At 38.4% G+C, this 20,644-nt stretch overlaps 1 protein-coding gene across 7 annotated transcripts in view; it reads right to left on the reverse strand.

Annotated features, from left to right (window-relative positions):
- The window catches only part of DPY19L4 (dpy-19 like 4 (C. elegans)), a 65,045-nt gene that overhangs the window by 24,781 nt on the left and 19,620 nt on the right, over window positions 1-20,644 (reverse strand). For 4 of the 7 annotated variants that reach the window (XR_002343212.1, XR_002343210.1, XM_021089085.1 and 1 more), the window contains 7 exons: window positions 16,920-17,043; window positions 13,576-13,626; window positions 10,984-11,118; window positions 6,932-7,063; window positions 6,737-6,835; window positions 5,973-6,046; window positions 995-1,153 (listed from right to left, as the gene is read on the reverse strand). Coding sequence is in view for 4 of the 7 variants with exons in the window: in XM_021089085.1 (XP_020944744.1) it covers window positions 995-1,153; window positions 5,973-6,046; window positions 6,737-6,835; window positions 6,932-7,063; window positions 10,984-11,118; window positions 13,576-13,626; window positions 16,920-17,043 (774 nt within the window). In the remaining 3 variants the exon portion in view is untranslated. The remainder of the gene's footprint in view (window positions 1-994; window positions 1,154-5,972; window positions 6,047-6,736; window positions 6,836-6,931; window positions 7,064-10,983; window positions 11,119-13,575; window positions 13,627-16,919; window positions 17,044-20,644) is intronic. The other 3 variants (XR_002343211.1, XM_001926300.6, XM_005662961.3) reach the window with 2 other exon arrangements.

Below are 20,644 nucleotides of genomic sequence, written 5' to 3' on the forward strand. Positions count from 1 at the left end.
CGATGTTGCTGTGAGCTGTGGTGTAGGTTGCAGACGCAGCTCGGATCTCAAGTTGCTGTTGCTGTGGCTGTGGCCTAGGCCAGGAGCTGTAGCTCCAATTGTACCCCTAGCCTGGGAACCTCCATATGCCAAGACTGCGGCCCTAAAAAGCAAAAAAATTAAATTAAAAAAATAAAATAAAATAAAATCACTTACACTACTAGCCTCATTTAAGTAGAAGAAATTTTTTGTACAGTAAGTAAAAAATCTGAGTAAATCAGTAAATGAGTCTGTAAAGGTTTAACTGATTATTTAAATATTATTCCTGCATTAAAAATGGACATTACCAGAGTTCCCATCGTGGTTCAGCGGAAACAAATCCGACAGGAACCATGAGGTTGGGGGTTCGATCCCTGGCCTCGCTCAGTGGGTTGAGGATCTGGTGTTGCCGTGAGCTGTGGTGTAGATCGAAGACGCAGCTCAGATCCCACATTGCTGTGGCTATGGTGTAGGCTAGCAGCTATAGCTCCGATTAGACCCCTAGCCTGGGAAACTCCATATGCCACAAGTGTGGCCCTAAAAAGCAAAAAAAAAAAAAAAAAAAATTACATTACCAGAGTTCATACTATGATGCAGTGGGTTAAGGATCAGTTGTTGCCTCTGCAATAGCTTGGGTCCCTGCTGAGGCATAGGTTTGATCCCTTGCTCAGTGCAGTGGGTTAAGGATCTGGCATTGCTGCAGCTGTGGCACAGATCACAACTGTGGCTTGGATTTGATCCCTAGCCCAGGAACTTCCACATGCTGTGAATACAGCCAAAAAAAAGGACATTACATATTTAGATATATAAGCTTATATTTGAGTTTTATCTGGATAGCTTATAATGATATTTTACATACTGATAAAGAGAGAATTGAGTTAGCTTTCAAACATACAAATATTGGAAGGATATTAAAGTTTTATATATTTCCATAATTTATTAATTAGTAATATTATTGGTTCTCCTAGGTACTTACCTAATTCTCCGAAAAATAACTTGAATCATAGAAAGAAAACAAATAACTAACACTAAAATATAAAAAGGTAATAAAGAAGACTGTGTCAATCGCAAAAAAAAATCTTGAGATGGTGCCTGAAGAGATTCTTGACATAGGAGCCAATTCATTGTAAAATTCCTACAGAAAACAAAAAACGTGATATTAATATCACAGATGTTTTAAAGTTCTGAACGTAAAAGTACTTTTTATCTTAGTAAAAACTAAGACAAAACAAATTTCCTAGATCCATTTATTATAAGAGCCAGGTCATATCCTTGACAAATGAAAAGAGCAGCACTAGTAACCCTCTTCAACAAACTGCCCTCATAAATTTTATTTTATTATTTGCTTTTTAGGGCCGTACCTGAGGCATATGGAGGTTCCCAGGCTAGGGGTCTAGTATGAGCTATAGCTGCCGGCCTACACCACAGCCACAGCAACTCGGGATCCAAGCTGTGTCCAAGACCTACACCACAGCTCATGGCAACGCCAGATTCTTAACCCACTGATGGAGGTCAGGGATCGAACCAGCAACCTCATGGTTCCTAGTCGGATTTGTTTCCCCTGCACCACAATGGGAACTCCCCTAATAAATTTTAAAGTGCTACTTTTGTGATCCAGCAATGTGACCATCTCTAGAACTCAATACAGTTTTAAGGGAGTTTTACTTTCTATTTTTATCTGGAAGACAACAAGAATTCATCCATCTAACCTCTATATCTACACTGTATAGTATCCACTAGCCACATATACCTATTAGCACATGAAATGTGGCCAGTGCAAATGGAGGTGTACTTTAAGCACAAAATACACCCTGGACTTCAAAGATAAAAAAGAGTGAAAAAGGGAATTTTTTTCTAAATTATATCTCATTAATAATTTTCATATAATTTACACTTTAAAATATTTTTAATAATGTTAAAATACATTAAAATTAAATTTACAGAGGTCTCTGGTGGCATAGTGAGTCAAGGATCCAGCATCATCGGTGCAGGGGCTCAAGTTGCTGCCATGGTGTGGGTTCGATCCCTGGCCCAAAAACTTTTATATGCTGTGGGCACAGCCAAAAAAAAAACCTTTAAATTGACTTGTTTCTTCTTACTGTTTTTGTTTGTTTGTTTGTTTGTTTTTGCTTTATAGGGCCGCACTTGCGGCATATGGAAGTTCCCAGGCTAGGGGTCCAATTGCAGCTATAGCTGCCAGCCTATGCCACAGCCACAGCAACGCCCAGATCCTTAACCCACTGAGCGAGGCCAGGGATAGCACCTGCAACCTCATGGATCCTAGTCAGGTTCATTACCAGTGAGCCACAATGGGAACTCCCTCTTCTCACTGCTTTTAATGTGGCTACTAGAAAATTACATATATAACTAATGTTACATTGAGTTAACTGGAGTTTGTTTGGGTTTCCTTTTGCCTCCCATGGCATGCTGAAGTTCCTAGGCCAGGGACTGAACCTGAGCCACAGTAGTGACCTGAGCCTCTGCAGTGACAATGCCAGATGCTTAACCTGCTGCACCTCAAGGGAACTCCCTAAAGTTACATTGTTGTTGGACAACCCAGTTTTATACTGATAAATGTTTCTCAACTAGGGCCTTTTTCAAAAAGAGGTATCTAATTATTAGGACAGAAATCATAAAATTTGAAATGTAAGCTTTACAAGCTATAAGAATCAGAATAAACTTTTTTTTTTCACCCAAAGCTAAATGTGATCGACAAGACTTTTAGTTATATGTAGTTTTATCTACATTCTTACTCCTAATTCATCTTCAACTTCCATTCAGTCCTCAAATTCCTAGCCCTGGGGAGGGAGGTAAGAGATGGAGTGATGTTCAGGAATGCTCAGGTATTGAGAATGTTTCACAAATCACTGGGTTTAAAGTAAAAGGTTAAAGTTTCACAGTGTGTCAAATAGCCATACAACTGTATCAAAGAGGTTGTTATCAAAATATTTCATATGTACTGGAGTTCCCATCACAGCTCAGTGGTAATGAATCCAACTATTATCCATGAGGATGCAGGTTCGATCCCTGGCCTCGCTCAGTGGGTTGAGGATCCAGCATTGCTGTGAGATGTGCATAGGTCACAGACTTGGCTTGGATCCCACGTTACTGTGGCTGTGGTGTACGCCAGTTGCTACAGCTCCAATTTGACCCCTAGCCTGTGAACTCCCATATGCCAAGGGTGTGGCCCTAAAAAGCAAAAAAAAAAAAAATTATACCTACAACAAAATCACCTACTTTTTAAAATCTGCCTATTAAAGTTACTAATTCTGTAAGATCAAATTCAACTCTTAATTTAATGAATAGTTTTTCCATAACTCCTAATCTCAATCTTTCTTTCTCCATATTCCCATGGCACTTTAATTATCCCTGTATTATAGTGCTTAATACAATGTGCCATGTATTAGACTGTAGTCATTTTTGTATCCCCCAGAATACCTGGCCCAGTATCTTGCACATTAAATGAATATTTATTAACATTTCCTTAGTGGTTCTTAAAAGTCTATCTCAACAGAAATGTTTCCTGAAATTCTGGTGAACTATAAAATCCTGAGTCCCAGTTGGCATGATGAGCATAATGCACTTACTATTTATACCATCCATGCCATTAATTGTATAAAAACTATTTAATGAGCTGGCAATAACCTTAAGGACAAGGGACCAAGTCTTAATCTTAAAATACCTAGTGTAATACCTTGTGAAGCCAATCTAGTAGTACCTGACAAGCAGAACAAAAGAGCACTATACAACATGAACTAAGAAACACTGGAGAAAAGAAGCCCTTAATCCGAGGCTCATACTAGAGTCTTCCAAGGTTAAAGAGAAAGTCAGTGAAAAGGCCTGTCAATTCTGGAGGTCTCTACATCAAATGCTTTCACTGACATATATGTGGAATCTGAAAAACGGGACAGAATGAACTTCTTTGCAGAACAGATACTGACTCACAGACTTTGAAAAACTTATGGTCTCCAAAGGAGACAGTTTGGGGGGGTGGGGGGATGCGCTGGGGTTGTGGCTTGGAAATCCTATAAAAGCGGATTGTGATGATCATTGTCCAACTATAAATGTAATAAATTCGTTGGGTAAACAAACAAACAATTCTGGAGGTCTCTAACCAATTTTTACTAGTTGCCTGTTGAGTGTCAGGTCTATATATATATACACGTGAAAAAGACACAGTCCCTACCTTTATAAAGTATATATGGCCTCCTAAAGGATCCTTTTATCTTAGTAGCAAGCTATATATGATTTACACTTTAGATTTATCCAGTGTTTAAGCTATGTCAAACATTTGGCTAACAGTGATATATCACGACATGAAATTCTATGCACACCATCTAAAATCCCATGTAATCACAGCAAATGACTGTAATATGAACTAGAGAAAAGTATAGGTAAATATACATTTTCTGTTGTGCAAGTGGACTCTATCTGTACATGAAACCATTTATTTCATTTCAGACTTAAAATGACCAAAAATAAAAGCTACAACAATATTCCAGAATTTCAGAAGTTAGTTCCTGGCCCAATTTAACCAAAAACAAAAGGTATAACAATATCTAACTAAAAACGAAAGGTACAACAATACTCTAGAACTGCAGAAGTTAGCTCCTGGCCCAATCTACCATTATGATGCTAAGACGGGATTCTTTGCTAAAAAATAAATATCTTACTACTCGTCCTTTTTTTTTTTTTTTAAATGTAGATTTGGAGTACATCATGAACTTTTTTCCTAAATTGAACTATAGTTGCTTTACACTCATACTCTTTTGCTTTTATTAATTTCATACTCTTCTTAAAAATAAGCATTTTTGGAGTTCCCGTCATGGCTCAGTGGTTAGCAAACCCGACTAGCATTCATGAGGACACAGGTTCGAACCCTGGCCTCGTTCAGTGAGTTAAGGATCCAGCATTGCTGTGAGCTGTGGTGTAGGTCACAGATGTGGCTCAGGTCCCATGTTGCTGTGGCTCTGGTGTAGGCTGGCAGCTATAGCTCCAATTTGACCCCTAGCCTGCAACCCTCAAAGACAAAAAGACAAATAAATAAATAAATAAAAATTAAAAATTAAAATAAGCATTTTGGTAGTTACTGGTTAAAATTTCCTTGGTTCTTTATTCATTTAGATATTTAATTTATTCTGACCTTAGATTATATCATCTTTCCTCATCAAAGGCGAAAGTAGCTTCAACACACTGTGATGCTATTGAAGCTTATGTATATCTAATTTTGTTGTTGTTGTTGTTTGTTTCTTTCTTTCTTTTGTCTTTTCAGGGCCGCACCCGCGGCATATGGAGGTTCCCAGGCTAGGGGTCTAATCGGAGCTACAGTTGCCGGCCTACTCCATAGCCATAGCAACACCAGATCCAAGCCTCGGCTGTGACCTATACTACAACTCATGGCAGCACTGGATCCTTAACCCACTGAGGGAGGTCAAGGATGGAACCCATAACTTCACAGTTCCTAGTTGAATTCATTTCTGCTGCGCCACACAGGAAATCCAGATATATCTAATTTTAAAAGACCCAAATGAAGGAGTTCCCACTGTGGCTCAGCAGTAATGAATTCGACTGGTATCCATGAGGACTCGAGTTTGATCCCTGGCCTTGCTCAGTGAATTAAGGATCTGGTGTTGCTGTGAGCTGTGGTGTAGGTTACAGATGAGGCTTGGATCCCACTTGCTGTGGCTGTGGTGTAGGCTGGCAGCTGCAGCTCTGATTCAACCCCTAGCCCGGGTACTTCCATATACCACGGGTACAGCCCTGAAAAGACAAATAAATAAATAAAGACCTAAATGAGATATTTTTTGAACGAGAAAAGTATTAATGACATATTTCTTTTAGCTATTATAATATCCCGCATTATTTTCTAAGAGGTATGTAATTAGGTGTGTACCCCCTTCTTTAATTATTTCTGCTCTTTATCTTCTAACTGGTATAGAGTTAAGTAAACTTACTTAGTCATATTTAGCCCAAATTTTACTTCAAGAAATTTCAGCATATGTCCATTTTCTTTGTGTGGGACAAACATCTGGAGGAGAAAAACATTAGTCACAATCAAGAACTATTAGCTATGCTTACAGCAAATATGCTTTTGTCCAATACTAGAAACAGAAAACACAGCAAGATTATAAAACCAAAAATATGAATTAAATAATACATGGTGTAATGAAGGAGATTTATTCTTGTAAGTCGATCACATTACCTTATAGTTAAGTATAACGGGGTAGTGGTTCAGATCTGGTATAATTTGTATAATCTGGTATAATAAGTATATTTGCTGTGGCCGTGGTGTAGGCCAGCAGCTGTAGCTCTGATTAGACCCCTGGCCTGGGAACCTCCATATGCCATGGGTGTGGCCCTAAAAAGTAGAGGAAAAAAAAAAGATTTCAACCTTATCCCACCTGGCTTAAATAACTTACCCACTCTTTTGAACATAAATTTTACTCATCTGAATTTATTCCATATATTACTTAGTTGAATAATGATAATATTTTAAATTAAACAAAAATAAAGGTAATTATTTTAAAGTATAACTAGAAAAGAACCAGATCCTCTTTTCTCATCTAGTATATGAGGTATGGTTATTGCTCAAGAACAAATTTTACTGTACAAATTCTATATTATCTTGCTATCCCATCATTCTCATTAAACTTTACTCTAGGATATTTCATTATTCATTTTAATCTGCTACATGCATCTGAAATACAGGGTTACATACCTTCATTATAACATTCAGGGTCACTGTCAGAGTACACACCAAGTAAAAATTTATTACTTTCATTATTTTGGCTACGAAAGTTTCTTTTTTCACATTCAGCTATGCAGTGGGGGGAAAAGCAAAGAAGTGAGGTTTAAAAAAAATTAACAACTTAAAAGTTCACCCCAAGAATGATAAAAAGGTAATTCTAATTACCTGAAGGCACTTAGCAAGCATTAAGGCTACTACTAAACTTAATAAAGGAGACACCAACAAAGCTGAATTCTCGAACTGCAGTAAATATCCCAGAAAGAGAGAAAATATATAGATTCTATAAACTTCATGAACCTGTTGAGACAAAAATAAAATGAATGAGAATAAAATGTATTTTATTGTACATGTTTTCACTAGTTTTGTTCAGAATACACTTGACTACAATTATAAAGTAAATGCTCTACTACAATTTTGGACAGTATTGTACAAATGTTCAATTTGTATTTTTAATGTCATGGGATACAATAAATTATCACTTTCTTCTTAGAAAGAACTCTCCACAAAGAAAACGCTTTAACACTATGGATATCTAAATCAGACTGGAAGAATCTTCTTTAATCCCAGGCTCTGACTCAATATCACTTGGTGGTCTGTTATTAAAATCCATCTATGCAATATCAAACTGAATAAATAAAAAATCATGATCTTTAGCAGCAGTTCCCAAAACCTACCCAGTGAAAATATACTGCCATGAAATGTAGCACCACAGAAAAGTATTTTTGCACTTGGTCCCCTTAACAGTGAGAATAAGAAAGTTAAATTCAATTTCCTAATAGAAGATCTCCCAGGAAAGTTTTACGTCTTACCAGATTTCTTTTCTAAAATTCAATGGTATAATTTAATCTACCATAAAATGAATTCCTTTTAGAAAGGGAAAAACTAAGACAAAATATAGGCATTAGTGGAGGTGGGGGTGAGGGGAATCAAAAAGCAGAGATGTTAAAAGCTAAAACAAACCAAAAACCAGGAGTTCCCATTGTGGCTCAGTGGTTAACAAATCCGACTAGGAACCATGAGGTGGTGGGTTCGATCCCTGCCCTTGCTCAGTGGGTTGAGGATCCGGTGTTGCCAAGAGCTGTGGTTGTTGTTGCAGACGCAGCTTGGATCCCAGGTTGCTGTGGCTCTGGTGTAGGCTGGCGGCTACAGCTCTGATTTGACTCCTAGCCTGGGAATCTCCATATTCCGCAGGAATGGCCCAAGAAATGGCAAAAAAGACCAAAAAAAAAAAAAAATCCCTAAAAAAGCCAAAGCTATTTTTTTAGAAAGATATCTCACTGCTGGGAGGCTGAAGCAATGACAAGGAGGGCACAATGGGATCTTCTGGGTGCTGACCATGTTCTATTTCTTTGTTTCAGCTGCTGGTTCTCTTAACCCCAAACCTATTCCTCTATCTCCTACCTCAGTGCTGGGGCCAGCCTCTGCAATATACATTTCAGCTTTTCCATATGGCCCCCTATTAAGTGGGGGCCAAAGTGCCAGCAAGAGATTACAAGGTTGGGGAGAACAGGGGTGAGGTTCCTTCCTGCTGCTTACAGTTTCTAGGAGCATCACCTCAGCAATGCTCCTTCAGTCCACAGTAATCCCTGCTTGTTAGAGCAGCTGGATACAGCTGTGGTTTGTCTAAATACTTGAAGAACCAGCTTAATCACAGATACCCCAGGACCAGCTGGCCAGAGTCCTATTCCCAGAAGTCTGGGTCCCATTTCCACAGGGCTCTTCTTTCTAGTTCAGAGACACTAGCAAAGCTGTGCAGTGGCCCCTCCTCAGAAGCCTAGGTTTCTAGGCTTCAGCTGCATGGGGTCCCTCTAAGGTTCTAAGTTTTCTTTTTTTGCTTTCGTCTTTTTAGGGCCCCAACCACGGCATATGGAAATTCCCAGGCTAGGGGTTGAATTGGAACTGTAGCTGCTGGCCTACACCACAGCCACAGCAATGCGGGATCCAAGCCACATCTGTGACCTACACCACAGCTCATGGCAATGCTGGATCCTTAACCCACTGAGTGAGGCCAGGGATCAAACCCACGTCGTCATGGATGCTAGTTGGGTTCGTTAACCGCTGAGCCACGATGGGAACTCCTTTTTTTCTTTTTTATAAGGCTGCACCTGTGGCATACGGAAGTCCCCAGGCCGGATCAAATCTGAACTGCCACAGCCACAGCCCCAGCAATGCCAGATCCGAGCTGCATCTGCAACCTACAGCACAGCTCACAGAAAGCTGGGATCAGTAACCCACTGAATGAGGCCAGCGATCAAACCTGCATCCTCACGGACACTATGTCACATTCTTAACCCAATGAGCCACAACGTGGACTCCCTAACCTTCTAAGTTTTAATAATTCCAAATTCTTCCTTTGATCCCTTGGCTTTAGGGGTTGCAGCTGCTTCTTGCAGTTGCTACCTCTATAATATTTCCAGGTTCTTAATATCCTTTCAATTAACAAGTTAACAATTTTCTACTTGGTTAATGATTCTTTATATTATATTCTATTAAAATAGTCTAAATGTTGGAACTGAATACGATTCCAAACCATCTGAGTATATGGAATAAAGAAAAGGAAGAGAAGAGCAAGAAGATCCTCAAATTTCTGGCTTAGAAAACATATTAAATACTTAATAAATACTTATAAATGAAGAAAAGATAAGAAAGGGCATAATAGGGAGTTCCCATTGTGGCTCAGCAAATTAAGAACAAAACTACTATCCATGAGGATATAGGTTTGATCCCTGGCCTCACTCGGTGGGTTAAGGATCTGGGATTGGCGTGAGTTATAATGTAGGTCGCAGACGTGGCTCGGATCTGGCACTGCTGTGGCTGTGGTGTAAGCGGGCAGCTACAGTTCCAATTCAATCCCTAGCCTGGGAACCTCCATATGCTGCAGGTATGGCCTTAAAAAGAGAGAGAAAAAAAAGAAAGAGGGCAAATAAGAAAAAGATAAACAAAGGAACCAAATGTTTATGGGAACATTTAACTACTGATACAACCATGCTGGGAAAGGCTTGGTTGGTATTTCTAGTTAGATTGAATATTCACATATCCTTTGACTTGTAATTCTACAATGAGGTATATATTCTAGAAAAATCCTGCACTTCTGTGCCAGGTGACATGTATAAGAATGCTTAAAGGAGTTCCTGTGGTGGCTCAGCAGTTAACAAACCTGACTAGTATCCATGAGGACGCCGGTTTGATCCCTGGCCTCACTAAGTGCGTTAAGGATTCAGCTTTGCTATGGTTGTGGTGTAGGCCTCAGCTGCAGCTCCAATTCAACCCCTAGCCCGGGAACTTCCACATGCCACAGGTGTAGCCATAAGAAGAAAAAAAATGACAAAGGAAAAGAAGGAAAGAATAAACAAAATTTGATACGTTAGCCTGTGTTGGGAAAGGAACAGGATATTACTGGGAAAGAGAAGAGGGGCTTCTGAGGTATTCGTATGCTCCATTTCTTGCCCTGGGTGTTCAAATATTAATTTTTCTTCTATATACTATATATACAAAATACATATACTCTTTTGTAACATGTTCTATATTTTATATAAGACAAAAAAAAGATATGTTTCATAGATATATATTTTTTCAAGAAACAGAAAAGGAAGATGGAGAGATGGCTAAAAATAGAAAGCAAGTGGTGACTTTGGCTAAGCAGACCATGTTTAAGGGAAGTTCAAAGTGTTTCTACAAGGACAAGGGTAGAATGGGTTTAGCGATTTTTTGAGTAGAATTATAAATCAGAGCTTATTAAAACACTTCAGGGAGATCCCTGGTGGCTCAGTGGGTTAAGGATCCAGGGTTATCACTGCTGTGGCATGGGTTCGATACTTGGCCTGTGAACTTCTACATGCCATGGGTATGGTAAAAAAAAGAAAAAAAAAAATTTTAAATAAACCTGGGAGTTCCCATTGTGGCTCAGTGGTTAACAAATCTGACTAGCAAACACGAGGACGCAGGTTCGATCCCTGGTGTTGCCATGAGCTGTGGTGTAGGTCGCAGACATGGCTTGGATCTGGTGTGGCTGTGACTGTAGTATAGGCCAGCAGCTATGGCTCCAATTTAACCCCCAGCCTGGGAACCTCCATATGCTGCAGGTGTGGCCCTAAAAAAGCAAAAAAAAAAAAAAAAAAAAAAAAAAAGGAATAATAAAATAAAAAATAAGTTTAAAAGTGAATAGTTTTATACAACACTATAAAAACATTCATTCTCAGAATTAAAAACCATAATACCTTGTCACTTTGCTCCAGTGAAAAACTATCTAGCAAGAAGAGAGATATTGCTTGAAGAAACAAGAGATAGTGGCTGTACTCCCACATCATCATAAACGTGTAAGTTGAAGCACTCATCAATAAGTAGCAAAACCTCTAGGGAGAACAAAAGAAAGAAACTAAATATCAACAGCTTTATTAGTATAAAAATCTATAAGGTTGTTACCTCAAATTTTGCACCTTTGTTATTGGTTCCACTTTATAAAATTCTGGAACTTTTTTTGTTGTTTTTTAAATAAATTTTATTGGAGTATAGTTGACTTAGAAATTCATGTCAGTTTCAGGGGTACAACAAAGTAAATCAGTTATACATGTATCAATTCATTTTCAGATTCTTTTCCCACACAGGTTATTATATAGTACTGAATAGATTACCCTGTGCTATACAGTAGGTCCCCGCTACTTATTTTATACATAGTAGTGTGTAATCAATTCCAACCCCCTACCCTCCAGAAACTTTATTTTCAAATCACATATTTATTATCAAATCTTTACATCAGCAATAAAATCCTAATATGTATGACTGGGTCACTGTGCTATTCAGCAGAAAATGGCACAACATTGTAAATCAACTAAACTTTAGTTATAAAAAATAAGATCTTAAACCAAGCTCTCTAGAGAGAAATCAACCATTTGTCCTTAGTCTAACGCTCTCCCAACTGAGCTATTTTGGTGATTTATTCTTAAATGTTCACCACTGAACAGTAAATTAAGGAGATAAAAAAAAATTTTTTTTCTTTCATCCTAAAGGAGATAAAGTAATAAATATGTTTAAATGGTGGTTTTTATTAGACTTGACTGTTGGACTTTATAATGGAAGTAACTCCTTTCACTCTAGATATTATTTTCACCTCCATGGTGCTTCATATCTTTCTAAGAGCTTTCATCTGATTAGTCTATGTCTCAGCCCATCCCACAGCCCATGGAAAAAAAGCCCATTGCTTTTTTCATATCCTCTTAGCAGAGTGTGGCCTTACCTTTCCCCAAAAGCTTGTACTGTCAACCACATAAATTTCTTTCCCTCTACCAAAGTACTAAACACAAGGATTTCACTGCTTTGCCTGACACATCCTGCCTAAAATCAACTCTGTCCTTCCTGATGTATCTCCCAAGTGATCCCGTTTAAGAAACCGAGTCTGTGACAAATCCACTATCCCTTAGCATATAACAATAGTCTCAGCTTCTCCTAGGGATCTGCCTTTTTTTTTTTCCCAATTCCTCCATCAGCCATAGTGTCAAATGACATTGTTCTGATAAGAACAGGAAAAGAGAGGGACAATAAGGGTCAAGTTAAGTAACCTAAGAACTGTGTTCGCTGAATCTTTCAGACTCAGCTGACTATACTCAGTGATAAATTCCAGAGTCAGAAATATCTCAGACCAGGAGTTCCCATCATGGCTCAGTGGTTAACGAATCTGACTAGGAACCATGAGGTTGCGGGTTTGATCCCTGGCCTTACTCAGTGAGTTAAGAATCCGGCGTTGCCATGAGCTGTGGTGAAGGTCGCAGATGCAGCTCAGATCCTGAGTTGCTGTGGCTCTGGCATCACCGGCAGGTGTAGCTCCAATTCGACCTCTAGCCTGGGAATTTCCATATGCCATGGGAGTGGCCCTAGAAAAGGCAAAAAGACCAAAAAAAAAACCCTCAGACCATCAGCAGATATAAGAATTAAAGATTCTTGGAGTTCCCGTCGTGGCACAGCGAAACAAATCTAACTAGGAACCATGAGGTTGTGGGTTCGATTCCTGGCCTTGCTCAGTGGGTTAAGGATCCAGCATTGCCATGAGCTGTGGTGTAGTTTGCAGACATGGCTCAGATCTGGTGTTGCTGTGGCTGTGGCATACACCGGCAGCTGTAGCTCCGATTCAACCCCTAGCCTGGGAACTTCTATATGCCACGGGTGTGGCCCTAAAAAACAAACAACAAAAAACAAAGCAAAAACAAAGAATTGATTCTTATATAAGACCAGATAATAAAATGGAAGAGATAGAAAAATCCCACCACTTAATCAAATATCAAGTGTAAGGCCCGGAAGGGTTTATCACTAATAGAATACACAAGCTTCTGCTCTTTTTGTTACCATAGAGAAACTGTTTTGGAAACTTTCCAACATGGAACAAAAGAACTGTAACAACCAGGCCTAAAACCGTTCCTCAGAAAAACCAGTACCAAAAATCAATGAAGGGACAGATCTAGATCTAGCCTAATTAACCTACTGGCCATTTGGCGATTACTTTGGGGATACTACAATATCCGCAAACTACAATATAATGAAACAAACTGCTGACTCCAAGGGTTTATTCTCAATCTATTCTAAGAACATGCAGGGAAAATGCCAGAAATACATATCAAACACAATCTAGACAATGACCTAAGTTTTTCCTTTCTCTGGACATTTTCAAAATTCTGTGCAGTCCTGTCTAACCTTTATCTTTCTCATTTCATTTTCGACCACGTCTTTATCGTCAGCTTTTTAATACATATTACTTAAGTGACATATTATTAAATGGGTTTCAGTAATCAACTGCAGATATCTTAGGATGGCTCCAATACCTGCACAGAAGATCTGAGCTTGATATTCTGATGCAACTGGGATCTTGAGATCTAGCCTCAAGAGTGGGAAGCAAAGGACAAAGTACATGAGTAAAATATACATGTTGCTGTAATATTACTCAGTAATGAAAAGGAGCAAACTACTGATACAAGCAACAACTTGGACCGATGTCCAGGGCATATGGCTGAATGGAAAAAGCCAATCATGAGGGACAAGATACTATAGAATTCCAAAGTTATGTGACAAAATTATAGTGATAGAGAACAGATCAGTGGTTGCCAGAGGTCAGGTGGGTTGTGAGAAAAGTGTGACTGTTAAGGGGTAATCGAAGGGATGAACAGTACGTATACATACATACAGCTTGATTACAGTGATGGTTAATTAAAATTACACATTGTTAAAACTCAAACAACTATACACCCTTTCCTCCAAAAAAAGCTAAAAAGTTATAATAAAAAAGTGTGTATACACACACACACACACACACACACACACACAGTTAGTTTGAAAGTTTAAGATTCACATTAAATTGCAAAAAGAGTATGAGGTCCCAGGTACTCCCTCACTCAGCTTCCCACAAAGACAGTATCTTACAAGACCATAATATACTGTCAAAACCAGGAAACTGACACTGATACAATACTATCAATTCAGGTACAAAACTTCTTTAGATTTCAACACACACACACAAACACGTGTGTGTGTAGGGTAAGTTCAAGGTAAACATAATTGAAGGATTGGACAGTTTTGTTTTTTTTAAAAATCGAGTTTTGAGTTGAGTGGTTAAGAATACACTATTGTTTAACTTGCATTTTTTTCCTGCCATGCTTTCTTAGAATCCTTAATGTTTTACCACTTTAATATCTGTATATAGATAATTTGCTTTTGCACTGTGTACTCTTGAGTACATGAGTGGTTAGTTATAATCAAATAACCAATAAAAACAATTTTTCCCCTTCACCTTAATATTAAGAGAGAAAAAAGGGAAAGAGAGGGAGAGAGAGGGGAGGAGGAAAAATTCTACAGAGTACTTTGAAAATAAAGAAAAATAACTGTGGTCAAATAAAAAGGAAGAAACAAAATGTAAACTAAAATAAGAATATAAGCTATTCTTGGATCCCTTCAAAAAGTAGAGTCCGTGGTAAACAACAGTGAACTGGAAGGAAATACACTTTCCACTGTATATCCAGTTGCACTGACTACATTTTTTTATCATATGTTTAACATAGATGTATTACTTTTTTTAATTTAAAAAAGTAAGAATAAAAAATACTAGAAAGGATACATATATACATGGCACTGAAAAAAGACATTCAGGAAAATAAAAAAATACATTACAGAAGGGAAAAAACAACTTTACATTTCACACTACCTTTTCTGAAACTCCTTTTAAAATAAATAAGAATGATTTTATTGGCATTCCCATCAAGGCTCAGCGGAAATGGATCTGACTAGTATCCATGAGGACGCAGGTTCAATACCTGGCCTCAGTCAGTGGGTTAGGGATCTGGGCATTGCCATGAGCTGTGGTGTAGGTCACAAACGTGGCCAGGATCCCATGTTGCTGTGGCTGGGATCCCATGTTGCTGTGGCTGTGGTGTAAACCAATGGCTGTGAGTAGGCTTGCAGATGTAGCTCTAATTCAACCCCTAGCCTGGGAACCTCCATATGTCGCTGGTGCAGCTCTAAAAAGACCACATTTAAAAGTTATTTGATTAAGCTTTTTTTAGGCAACAAATCTTTTCATTTAATTCGAAATAATGGTAAAGGAGTTCCCATCGTGGCTCAGTGGTTAATGAATCTGACTAAGAACCATGAGGTTGCGGGTTCGATTCCTGGCCTGGCTCAGTGGGTTAAGGATCCGGCGTTGCCGTGAGCTGTGGTGTAGGTCACAGACGCGGCTCTCGGATGCTGCGTTGCTGTGGCTCTGGTGTAGGCCGGTGGCTACAGCTCCAATTAGACCCCTAGCCTGGGAATCTCCATATGCCGCGGGTGTGGCCCAAGAAAATACAAACATACAAAAAACAAAACAAAACAAAACAAACAAAAAAACAAAATAATGGTAAATACAAAGAAGCATAAACTCTTTTATTCAAAATTTGAAGAACTTAAAAAAAGAAGAAATGAAAAAAAAACAAAAAAAGCAAGAAGTAACATTTTTTTTTTTTAATTTGAAGAACTAGAATGAATAAGCAATGAGATCCTACTGTAGAGCATTGGGAACTATATCTAGTCACTTATGGACCATGATAATGTGAGAAAAAAGAATGTATATATGCATGTGTGACTTGGGTCACCTTGCTGTACAGTAGAAAATTGACAGAACACTGTAAACCAGCTATAATGGAAAAAAATAAAAATCATTTTTAAAAAATTAAAGAAAATAAAATTTGAAGAACTATTCTTCCCTAGGAAAAGGCTGCACCATCTAATAGGAAAACACTCAAAGACTCCCTGACTACTACAGAAAATATTCTTTCTCAGAAAGCTCTTTATATAAACCTAACAAAATAAAGATTACAAATCTGAAATGTATTCTTGTTACTTTAGATAAAAAAAGAAATACAAAAATTGGAATAAAAAGTTTGCTGAGCTCAGGACATCTGTCATCACTGCAAGAAGAATATTTTCCAGAGATTTCAAAAAGGAGCCATAAATTAATCCAATTGCCTAGCCAAGCAGGTCCGTACAGTCTCTTTTTCTAGCCAGGAATTCTTAACCAAGGACAGGCAGACTGCCAAAGGGTTGCCATATTTCAGTCAATTTCAATGTAATTGATTGCCTTTATAATCATATTTATTTTAAGCATTCAAAACCATTATTCTGAGACGAGTCTGTAAACTTCAATTCTGGCAACAACAACAACAACAAAATAAGAATCTAAACTAACTGGGACTGACTCCTGAAGCTCTCTAGCCTCAGTCACAGAAAACATAAGGGTAAACAGAAAATATGCAGTGCTACCACTGCTGTCACTTGTAGTCACTTTCCATCTTCATTAATATTCTTCAACTTGTGATGATTAAAGGCCATCAATGTTCCAGAAGTGAAAAAAATGGTAAAATAACAATGAGGCAGATTAATTTTCAAAATAAGATAATCTTCATATATTTGTCAAGTAACTGCACTAAAACAATATAACATCTCCTTTTTCCTAAAAATAATCTCTGACAGATTACAGAGTAACAATTATAACAAGACAACCTACCTAACTACATCCTTTGTTGTGTAGTATCTAGGTTTCACTGACTACAACTTAACTCTTAATATGATTAGCTTTAAAATTATGTACCACATTTGCAATACATCAGAATTAAGTGTGACAAATAAATCTGTATCTTACCTCTCCATAAGAATTTAAGTTGCTTTTTAAATAGCCTGTAAGTGCAGCAACTTGGCATGCAAAATATGGCAGTGCCCAGTTTTCTCTTAAAGGAATGGAATATTCAACTCTTGTTGTATCTACCCTAAAATAAACCACAGATGAACAACAAAACAGCAAGACATTATATTTGTGCAACACTATACTTTTCAAGGCACTTTTACACAGGTCTCATTGTTCTCCATATCCTGTGAGGTAGCCGTAGATAGAGCCACCATGACCTATCCAGCATCTTTGAACAAACTAATGGTGATTCACCCCTCCCTTACCTCCCAACCAGGAGGACTTAATGCTCCTGTGCCTACTTGATGAACAGATAGGCCTCTGTGAGGACCTGAAAAAGGCATCCTGCTCTGTGCTGACAGAGACTCATGCAGCAACACAGAGCTTGTTGCAGAGAACACTGGGGTTCAGCCCCTACCCTCCCTTCCCTTAACAGATGGCTATCCTTCTCTAGAGCACAATGTGCACTACATAACGAGCAGGCCTGGCAGATCCAAAAGAAATATGAAGCTCGGAGAGTTGATGACTTAAGTCATAAAGCTGGTAGGTGACCCATCCTAATGACAACACCTACCTTCTAATATCTGTTCAATACTCTTTTCAACCAGCAGGTTACCCAGAATTAACAGTACAGTAGTCCTTTATGTGATGGACCTAGAAAGCCTGGAAAACCCCCAGAATCACAAACACAGAATGACTCTGTAGGCTCCTAAATTTCTCCTCGCTCAGTCTGTTGTCTCCCTTGCATATCTTCACACCACAATGGGACTCCGTTTCCAACGATAATTAAATCCAGATTTCGTACATTCAATGGCTATTTCCCACACAAAAAAACAAAGATGCTATTGCTTAAAAATCTTCACGAAAATTGCTGCATAATTCTCCTAATGGAGATGGACACGCTTGCATGTAATTTAGTTAAATCAAACTGTAGTATAGCCATACGATAGGATACTACTTAGCAACAAAAAGGAATGAATTACTGATAACACCCAACATAAACAAATCTCAAACTAATTATGCTGAATTAAAAAACACCCAAAAAACAAAAGTATATGCTGTGTTACTCCATTTATATAAAATTCTAGAAAATGCAAACTAATTTATAGTGATAGAAAGCAGATCACTGGTTTCCTGGGAGTGCAATACGAGCAGAGGTGGGGTAAGAGGAGGAAAGAGGGAGGGATTAGCAAGAAGTACAACAAAACTTTCCGGGGTGATAATGTACATTATATTGATTTTGTTGATGGTTTCACAAGTGTGTCTAAATGCCTAATTATCAATTTGTGTGTTTTAAATATGTTCAGTTTATTCCATGTCAATCCTATCTCAATTAAACTCCTTAAGCATTAGAAAATAATCTGTGTTCTACAAATGTATGTGTAACTGAATATACATACATATTAAAAACATGAAGATCAAATGAAATAAGAGCTGTAAAGAACTTAGGATAGTGCTTATAACCCAGGAAACAGTATTAGATCCCATCTTTTTTTTTTTTTTTTGCTTCGCACCTGAAGCATATGGAGGTTCCCAGGCTAGGGGTCGAATCAGAGCTGTAGCCTCCAGTCTACACCACAGCCACAGCAACTCAGGATCTGAGCTGCGTCTGCAACCTACACCACAGCTCATGGCAACGCTGGATCCTTAACCCACTGAGCGTGGCCAAGGATCAAACCTACATCCTCACAGAAACAACATGGGGTCCTTAACCCACTGAGCCACAGTGGGAACTCTTCCATTGTTTACTTTTAATTCTTTAATGCAGTTGGAATTTATTTTAGTATGTGCGCAATAAGTATTTCTTTTCCAGATTTGATTGTTCCAATACCATTTAGTGAACATCAGGTATTCTAAAGGCCACCTATTTTCATACAATTTTATTTCTAAAAAATTGTGAAAGTTAACTTTCTAAAAGACAAAACAAGAGGGAGTTTCTGTTGTGGCTCAGCAGAAACAAACCCAACTAGTATCCATGAGAATGTGGATTCAATCCGTGGTCTCGCTTAGTGGGTTAAGGATCCAGCGTTGCCACGAGCTGTGGTGGAGGACAAAGATGCAGCTTGGATCCCGATCCCGAATTGCTGTGGCTGTGGCATAGGCTGGCAGTTACAGCTTCCATTTGACTGCAGCCTGGAGCCTGGGAACTTACAGATGCCATACCTGTGGCCCTAAAAAGCAAAAAAAAAAAAAAAAAAAAAAAAAAGGCCAAAAGAGATTCAGGAAATGGAAACAGAGGATGTCTATTCTCAAGTCAAGACTCTGCCAACTGCTTCATCAGCCCAGAATTGGGAGGCTGAATTTGTTAATTCTTATTCCAAAGGCTCACTCACTACTCCTACCTAATGCACAGATTCATGCGGTGAAATTTATAAAACTCTGTACCAGAAACACTGTCTGGAGAAGGGATGAAAGGAAGCTTCTCTAGTCTGCAGCACAAACCACGTAGGGTCTCTTCCAGTTAAACTCTACACCTGGACACACCTCCCCACAGCCACCTTCCTGAGCACCTGTGCTATTTATGCTCATCCCTGCACTGTGCTTGGTGGTAGTGAGAACCAGAAGGCTAATAGTGGGATGTGACAAGATCTAACGAGACTCACTTTTTCTTCCCAGTGGTAGAGCCTGGCAGATAATAGTGCAAACTAGCAGTTCAAATAATAACTACATTTATCAAGTGGGTCTACAGATGCATCACCAGAGATGAGCAAACTTTACAGTTTCACTTTGTGTTTCCATTTCAAACACACCATAGTATAAGCATAACCTGAATCACTTGGATGACGACGTTGTAACTCACTATTCCCAAAAGATTTCAGGATTCACCTCCGTGTTTGTGTTAACAATCTAGCCGGTAAGATAGTACTAGCTCAACTGGCCTGGGCTGAGAAGAAAAATAACGAGATGGTGTTAATATTAAATGATTTACCACCAAGTAAAAACAATAAAAACAAAATGATACACTGATCACTGTTGTTAAAAAAAAAAAAAGATTTCGGTACAACCACTATGGAAAACAGTATGGAGGTACCTCAGAAAACTAAATACAGAACTATCATGTGACTCAGCAATCCCACTCTTGGACATATATCCTTGAAAAAGATACATGCACCCGTATGTTCACTGCAGCACTATTCACAATAGTCAAGACAGGGAAGCAACCTAAATGTCCATCAAGAGATGAATGGATTAAGAAGATGTGGTATATATAGATAATGGAATACTACTCAGCCATAAAAAAGAACAAAATAATGCCATTTGTGGCAACATTGATGGAACTAGAGACTCTCATACAAAGTGAAATAACTCTGGAACAGTGGGTTGGTTAAGGATACAGCAGTGCTGCAGCTGCAGCAAAGGTCAAAGCTATAACTCAGATTCATTCCCTGACCTGGAAACGTCCATATGCTGTGAGTGCAGCCATAAGATTTTAAAAAAAGGTGAAATTATTAAAAAAAAAAAACTTTCACATGATTGTTCAAAGATGAATCTGCTCTTCCTGCTAAGCCAGAAAACAAGAAAGCTTTCAAAGATTTATGAAGATGTGTAGAAAAACTCAGGAGCCAGCCCAAAGGGACTCCTATCAACCCAAGTTGTAATAGTTTAAGCAATGAAGAGAATAATGGTGGTAATGTATTTCAGCTGTATTAAATCAACAAAAATCCATAAGTACAGAAAGATGC

The sequence above is a fragment of the Sus scrofa genome, chromosome 4 (genome assembly GCF_000003025.6).
Source record: "Sus scrofa isolate TJ Tabasco breed Duroc chromosome 4, Sscrofa11.1, whole genome shotgun sequence".
Lineage (NCBI taxonomy): Eukaryota > Metazoa > Chordata > Mammalia > Artiodactyla > Suidae > Sus > Sus scrofa.